The 8,315-nt window shown below is 30.5% G+C and overlaps 1 protein-coding gene across 1 annotated transcript; it reads left to right on the forward strand.

Annotated features, from left to right (window-relative positions):
• Positions 1-3,048: 3,048 nt before the first annotated feature.
• On the forward strand, positions 3,049-5,469 carry LOC133289054 (myosin-binding protein 3-like). The gene is made up of 6 exons (XM_061486916.1): positions 3,049-3,459; positions 3,990-4,071; positions 4,264-4,367; positions 4,604-4,897; positions 4,977-5,174; positions 5,296-5,469. Exons 1-6 carry the CDS (start codon positions 3,049-3,051, stop codon positions 5,467-5,469), a joined length of 1,263 nt encoding a protein of 420 aa, XP_061342900.1.
• The last annotated feature ends 2,846 nt before the right edge of the window (positions 5,470-8,315 follow it).

Raw genomic sequence — 8,315 nt, forward strand, 5'->3', positions numbered from 1 at the left:
TTAAAATAAAATAAAATAAAAACATAAATGAAATGATAGTTAAAATTCATAAAAATTTTATTTAATATATTTTAATTTTTTTTGTCCTGATGATATAAGCATAGGTTATGTCAAAATTTCTATATAAATACATAAAATACAAATTTAAAAGTACACAATACGATAAAGTTTTGTTTCAAAATTTAAAATTACATAATACAAAATTTAAAAGCACAAATTCTTTTAGTTTTAAATAATCATTGTTTAAAGTTTTGTACAAAAATTAAATAATTTATTAAATACTTTTCGATTTAATGAAAATATAAGTTTATTTGATTATATTACACCTTCACTCTATTAAATCATTCTTACTCCAATAAGTAGAAATAAAAAAATAAAGTAGAGTTAAGACAAATAATATATTTTTATTTTTTAAAGTGTAAAATAATTTAGAATAAATTATAAATTTTTAAATACAATTAGATACATAAAATGTGCCTATCACATTAGAAAGCAAGTTAAATTCAACACCTATACACATTTATTACACAATATAACGCCCAATAATTGGGCGTCACTCAAGAGGCAATCATGCTTAATTTAGGCGTCACTCATCGGGTATTGACACGTGTCATATTTTTTTCTAAAAAAATAATAATTTAGTCATAAAACTTCTGAAGGCCATAACTTTTGACTCGGGTATCTAAATCAGGTAATTCTTTTTTTGATTCCATATAACTTTTCGAGATCTACGCAATGAGATCTCATTTGACATATTTTATTCCTCACAAAAACAATTTAAATTTGCAAGAATGATATTAGAAGAGTCGTTAAACCCGGAAGCCTCTGAGTTCTGGATTTGTGATTTAATATAAATAAATAAATAAAATTTTGATTTGTGATTTAATTTTTTTTTTATAATTTTTTTTATTATAAAAAATTTTGGTTTGCGATTTAAATAAAATTGCGATTGAAATCAATGATTAATGTTATGAGCTTCTGGGTTATTATTTATGGTCTGAAATTAATTATGGCTTATGAAAGTTTTTCAAAAATAAAATTACCTAAATTAGGCGTGATTGCCTCTTGATTGAAACCCAATTTAGACGTCATTGGTGACGTGTCAGGTGTTGACACGTGTTGACGTGTCACATTTTTAAAATCAGAAGCTTCTGTGTTCTGGGTTTGTGATTTAATATAAAAAATAAATCAAGATTTGATGTGTGATTTAAATTAAAAAAATAAAAATTATTATTAATAAGGAAAAAAAAATAAAGAAGCCCAATTTATTAACAAGATTTGATGTGTGATTTAAGTTAATACTTTTTAATAAATTAATTACGCATTTATTATAGTTTTGAAAATAATTACATATTTATTGCACAATAAAACGCCCAATTTAGGCGTCACTAAAGACGCCTAAATTGGGCGTCACTCAAGAGACAATCATGCTTAATTTAGGCGTCACTCATTAGGTGTTGACACGTGTCATATTTTATTTTCAAAAAAACAATAATTTAATCATAAAACTTCTGAATGCCATAACTTTTGACTCGGGTATCCAAATCAGGTAATTCCTTTTTTGATTTCACATAAATTTTTGAGATCTACGCAATGAGATCTCATTTGACATATTTTATTTCTCACAAACAAAATTTTAATTTTGCAAGAATTATATTATAAGAGTCGTTAAACCCGGAAGCATCTGAGTTCTGAATTTGTGATTTAATATAAATAAATAAATAAATAAAATTTTGATTTGTGATTTAAATTTTTTTTTAATAATATTTTTTATTATAACAAAAATTTGGTTTGTGATTTAAATTAAAAATTAAAATTAAAATTATTATTAATAAATAAAACAAAAAAAAATTTGATTTGTGATTTAAACTAAAAAATCATTTTGAAAAGTCTGTAGAAATAAAGGTAATAATTAAATAAATATTCTAAATATCTAAGGAAGAAGAATATTATTTTTGAAATTAATGATTAAAAAGCTTCTAGGTTATTATTTATGGTCTGAAATTAATTATGGCTTATGAATTTATTTCAAAAATAAAATTACCTAAATTAGGCGTGATTGCCTCTTGATTAAACCCCAATTTAGACGTCATTGGTGACGTGTCAGGTGTTGACACGTGTTGACACGTGTCACATTTTTAAACTCAGAAGCCTCTGTGTTCTGGGTTTGTGATTTAATATAAAAAATAAATCAAGATTTGATGTGTGATTTAAATTAAAAAAATAACAATTATTATTAAAAAGAAAAACAAAATAAAGATTTGATTTGAGATATAAACTCAAAAATCAATTTGAAAAAGCTGTATTAATAAAGGAAATAATTAAATAAATATTCTAAATCTCTAAGGAAGAAGGATTACCTGATTTAAATTTAAATTATGTTTGTGAGAAATAAAATATATCAAATAAGACGTCATTGCGTAGATCTCGAAAACTTATGTGGAATCAAAAAAAGAATTACCTGATTTGGATACCCGAATCAAAAATTATGGCCTTCAGAAGTTTTATGATTAAATTATTTTTTTTTGGAAAACTTGTCGTCTACTTTGAGGAAATGTTCTTGGAAAAAAAATATGACACGTGTCAACACCTGATGAGTGACGCCTAAATTAGACGTGAATGCCTCTTGAGTGACGCCCAATTTAGGCGTCTTTAGTGACGCCCAAATTGGGCGTCATAATTTGCAATAAATGTGTAATTATTTCTAAAACTGTATTAAATGCGTAATTAATTTATTAAAAAGAATTAAATTTATTTTTTTGCCGACGGATTAATTTAATTTCATTAGTTGCGTTAGTTTTTCTGACTGGAGTGGTTGTGTCATCAATGTCTCTGACGAGACTGGGTGCCGTCAACTTCTCTTATGGAACTGCTTGACAATACATGACGAGATTGGTTTCGTCATTCCTTTTGACATGTTTGACTACCTTAGTCCGGTAAAACTTATCAAATTTGCTTTTAATTGAAAAATCTTCCACAAAAAATTCTTACAACGGTGCTTTAGCCTGCTAAATAAGCTTCATAAACTGCAGTGCAAGGTTTCCCCATATGTACATAGATGCATATTTGCTATTGAAGCCTTCTTGGGGTGATGGGGATTACACAAGCAAAGGGACTCTAATTTTAGAAATAATAGATGATGAAATTGAAGAAGCTGATAAAGAAAAGTTTGAGAGCAACAATGAGGAAGATCATGAACATGATGACGAAGGGATAACAGATAAGCATCATATCGTTTGTGATGTTGAAAGCTTTTATCCTCATAGAGGTGGCAAAGTTCTTTCTCAAACTTGCACTCTGATGAAAAGGATAAAGAGAGGGATGAGAAGGAAGATAGAAAACTTGAATTTGCATTTTGAGAATCATGTAGCTTGTGAAACTCATGCATTAGAGAGGGAGCAAAAGATTGAAAGTTTTGCTACTGAGTCACCTATTAGAGCACAATCAAGTATATTTGAAGTGCCAGCATTATTCACAATGGATATGAATGCACTATAAAACAAACTTGAGAGAATTTCAAAGCTTGGATACAAATATGACAGGCTTGGAGAATTATATAGGTTTGGAAGTTGAAGATTTAAAATTGTAGTTGAGTCACTTCCAGAGAGGATTACTATTTAAGAAGATCATACTTTACCAAATGATGGCAACAATGTTGAATCCATCTCAGAACCTCGGATAATACAAAAGGAACAGGACATCTTTTTTTAGAATTTCTTAACCATCATCTATTTAACTTGGGTTGTTCACGTTTCATGTTTCTATTTATTGAAGTCACCGAATGAAAACATAATGGGTTAGTACGATTATTTGAGTGATCCTGTTGCATATATCTTGACCATAAAATCTCACAAGCTTTTGGTCATGCAGCATGTCTACCTCAATCTCAAGATCCAGCCTGCTCATATGAATGCACACAAGAAGATGAATATTCAACAAGTGATGATAATGCTGAAGTTCAAAATGCTTTCGATGAATTCATTGCTTAGAATAATCTTTGTGAGCCTCAAGCTTTATCCAATGGTGGCAGCAATGCAGAAGCAGCTGTAGAAGAAGCAGATAATACACAAGGTACAAAGAAGTGTAAGAATTAAAAGAACTTAACACACTCCCCTTGCAATTGTGTTGTTCGATGTTTCCTAGTAACTAGTTCATCAATTGAAATCAGCATATGTAGATGTAATACGTTTGCATACATTACATGAGATATCATTTTTAATATATTTAAAATATCAACAATTTTAAGAAGTTTTTTCTCCCCAGCCAATAAGCCTCCATTTCATGAACCAGACTGCTCTTGTCAATGCATACAAGAAGATCAATCTTCAACCAATGATGATGATACTGAAGTTCCCAATGCCTTTAATGTGTTCCTTGCTCAGAACAACATATGAAAGTTTTACATATCATACATTATTATTTTTCTTTTCATTTTGTTTCATCTCATGAAACTCCAACTTCTGCTCCCTACTTTAATAGGAAATTGATGCTCTTTAGGATGGAAGTGTTGCAAGTGAGGCAGAATGTGGTGATCCAATTTTAACAATTAAACGGCTAAAATCATTTTAAAAATCTGAAAGACTCTTTAAGTGTTTTATATCAGGAACTAGAAGAAGAGAGAAGTGCCTCTGCAATAGCTGCTAACCAGACAATGACAATGATTACCAGGCGGCAGGAAGAAAAAGCAGCAATGCAAATGGAAGCATTGCAGTGCCAAAGAATGATGGAAGAGCAATCAGAGTATGATCCGGAAGCTTTGCAGATTTTGAATGATTTAATGATGAAAAGAGAGAAAGAGAAGCAAGAACTTGAAAAGGAATTGGAAGAGCACAGGAAAAAGATACTGGACTATGAAGGAAAAGAGAAATTGAGGGTGTTGAGAAGAAAAGATGGAATTGTAAGAAGTAGAGACTCCTCTTCATCTTGCAGCAACATGGATGAGCTAACCATTGATCTTAATTAACTATGAAGCAAAGGATGAAGACAATGGCATCTTCAACCATGAGGAAAGCAGCCACAACAATTTAAGTGCTGATACAGTTTCAAATTTGGAGGAGATGGCAATAGACTGTGCAAAGTATATAAGTGTTGTTGATAATTCATTGGCAGAATTTGAGGAAGAGAAGGTGTCCATTCTAGATGAGTTCAAAGCATTGAGGGAAAAACTTATCACAGTGGGTTATATAATGAGCAATTCCTTGATGAATTTAACTTGATTGAGCTTTCATCAAGACCAGGTGACAAAGACTTGATATGAAAAACTCATTTCCTACACTTGAAATGGATAGCATGAAGGTGTCCATTGAAGAGGAGGTTGATCATGTTTATGAGAGGTTACAAGCTCTTAAAACATATAGGGAGTTTCTAAAGCACTGTAAGGGATCCACACAGAATGGAGACAAAGGAATGGATTTTCTTCAAGAAATCTTGCAACATCTTTGTGATCATAAGCAGTGGAACTCCGCCTAAAGAACTTGGGTAACAATCCATTGGGGTGAAGATTCATTCACCAACCGAAAACCGTGTAGGGTATGCAATTTATATCAAAGTTCATTTTATGTCGTTTTTAGCATCAATAGTTTTTCATACTTAAAAGGATGCATATTGCATAGTTGAAGTGTTCATATTTAAGATGTCAAAATTTACACATTAGCATCAATAGTTCATTCTATGTAGTTGGACTGTACAAAAATTTTGGTGCAAGAACCCTGTGTTTTGCAGGATCTCCTCATTGTCAACTTCTCGTGAAAGATAATAGGAGTATAGTAGGTCTAGTGACTTTGGTCTCTGAGTAAAGCCATATGGGATTTGAGCAAATTTACCTATGCCAAATTTTAAAAAAATTTAAAATTATTTAGTGCCAAGGCACTAGCTAGTCCTAATGTGACCCAGCCACTGCTCTTAATGATGGAGGAGTGAAGTATAAAGAGGAACTTTATCCTTTAATGAAGTTATAAGTTAGGCCTCCTAAATAGGCCCAATATGACGCCTAAAACAAAGCACTTTGTTTTAGATTGTCTTAGAGATGTGTTCATCACATTTGGAGTTTCATTTTAGACTTATTATGCAACCAATCATCGTAACGCTCATATTTTTTTTTTTTCCTTTTTTTTTTTTTGGGTACATATAGAACTCATATTTAGTTGGGTTTATGTGTGATTAAAAGGATTTTGTTAATAGGTGAACCAATGTTGTTAAACTGTGATTACCAATTCGGTTGAGGTACTAAGTTGATAACTCATTGGCTCAATCTATCAATCACTTGTTGAACTACTATTGTTTATTTGTTCGTTTATTATTACTAAACGGTTTAAAATCATTAGTCGCGCACAATTAAAATGATTCTAATAATAATATAATTAACAAGCTGCAGCTAATTCCTCCCTTAGTAGAAAAGACGAAAGTCCTATGTATATGTGAATATAGAAATCGATGGATTCAAAAAAAGTAAGTCAATTTTCAAAACAAAAAAAAAAAAAAGTAAGTCAAAATATCATATTTAAAAAGAAGAATGATGATGAATTCTTATTTATCCCTCTTGCTTCGAATTTACATAGCTGTGGTTGTTTTTGCTGCCGAGATCACATGCCATGGCTCCCAATTCATTTATCACTTTTTCTTTTCCCCATTTCCTGCCCATGCTGATCAGAGATTTTCTGAATCATGCTTTTGGATGGTGCATGGATATAGAAGCTAGCTGTTGAGATATGGGTATTATGGGTTAGTGCTAAAGCGCTTTACGAAGGATGGTGTGGTCTGAGTCTGACATGATTAAACTCTTTGCTCGAAAGAAGTATGGGTCTCTCACATGCTACTGCTATGCTATGCCTCTGTCAGGTGGTAGTTATTTTGTCGGATTCAAAGATAACGAGGTATAAATGGACCGGATTAGGATAGGTTTTGGCTTAAATACGTCAAGTTTGTGTAAAAAATATTGGGTATAGCCTGGCTTATTAGACTGTGTAGGCTCCAAATTATAAGTCTGATCTGACCTATATTCAAAAAATAAAAGTCTTGGCCTAAGCCTGTTAGCCTGTTTGAGCCTACTAAACATTCAACAATTAAATGAATAACTAAAATAATATTATTTTATTATTCAAAATTATTAAATAATAATTTTATTTATTATATTTTAAATACATGATATAGGCCGTCCTGTAGGTTTATAGGCCCGAACTGTACAAAAAAAGTCTATGGCCGGTTTTCTAAATAGATTTTTGTAATAGCCTAGACCTATTCTATTTTACTACTTATAATAGGTCAAATCAGGCCTAATATAGGCTAGACCGTAGGCCTCTGTAAGCCGGCCTAACTCATTTACACCTCTAGAGACATGCAACGGGTAGTGGAAATAAAAAATCCAAAAGAAGTTTACGCTTTTTTTTTGTTCGCTTACAACTAAAAATAAAAAGTAAAAATAAATTAAAATAAAATGTAAATTAAAAGGACCGAGAAAAAAACTACTGAATGTATTTTATTATTTTTAAATAAAAACTGCTAATGTACATATTTTTAATAAAAAATACTGTTAAGATCTGATAGATCGTAAATATCCAATCAGAGATTTGTAATTTAATATTGGATGTGTTTACCCTCTCAGGTACCTATGGGGAGGTACCCTAGATATCAGAGGAACTCTGTGCACAACAAAAGAAACGACATAGTCAAGGCGTGAGGAGTGTGCACAATGACAAGCTAAGAGAGAGAATTTAAAGATCCAATATTAAATTATCAATCTCTGATTGGATATTCACGATCTATCAGATTTTAACATTGGCGTCATCTTTGGAGATTAGTATAATTAAAGAATATTTCCTTAATTCCCTCTTAATTATTAGCTCTATTTGGATCTTTTAGAATGTAGACTTTTGTCAAGTTCATAACAAATACAAAAATGAAAATATACCCCATCAAAAGAGGGTGTTCACAATTTTAATTAAAAATCGTGTTTAAAAAATTATGATGATTGAATAACGTTTTAAAAAAGCAAAAAGTTTAAAAAATGAGCAAGAGAGCAAGCTAGAATCGGAATAAAAAATGAGTGAAAAGTTTAGCATAAAATAAAAAATAGTAAAGCCTCTTTGGATCGTTTACAAAAAAATATGATTCTTATATTTGTTTCTTATAAAAAAAAATTAATCTCGAGATCCATAAGAAATTTAAAGTGAATTTATTTAGTCGAAAACGTGATCCTCATAAATTCAAAAAAAAATGCACATTTTTTCGTCAAAAGTACTAAAATGAGTCCACTTTGAATTTCACAAAGATTACGATAGTAATTCTTTTTATAAGGGACTAAAGTGAGAATCGTATTT

This window comes from Gastrolobium bilobum, unplaced genomic scaffold (genome assembly GCF_033153095.1).
Source record: "Gastrolobium bilobum isolate Gb01-03AN ecotype WA unplaced genomic scaffold, APGP_CSIRO_Gbil_v1 utg7396, whole genome shotgun sequence".
In the NCBI taxonomy this organism is placed as follows: domain Eukaryota; kingdom Viridiplantae; phylum Streptophyta; class Magnoliopsida; order Fabales; family Fabaceae; genus Gastrolobium; species Gastrolobium bilobum.

Excerpts from the sequence above, each read along its gene's own strand:
- LOC133289054 (XM_061486916.1), top strand. The coding sequence starts at position 3,049 with ATGTACATAGATGCATATTTGCTATTGAAGCCTTCTTGGGGTGATGGG. Across the intron at positions 3,460-3,989 it reads CACAATCAAGTATATTTGAA|AATAATCTTTGTGAGCCTCA; the intron begins GTGCCAGCATTA and ends TTCATTGCTTAG. Across the intron at positions 5,175-5,295 it reads TGAGGGAAAAACTTATCACA|GTGTCCATTGAAGAGGAGGT; the intron begins GTGGGTTATATA and ends GATAGCATGAAG.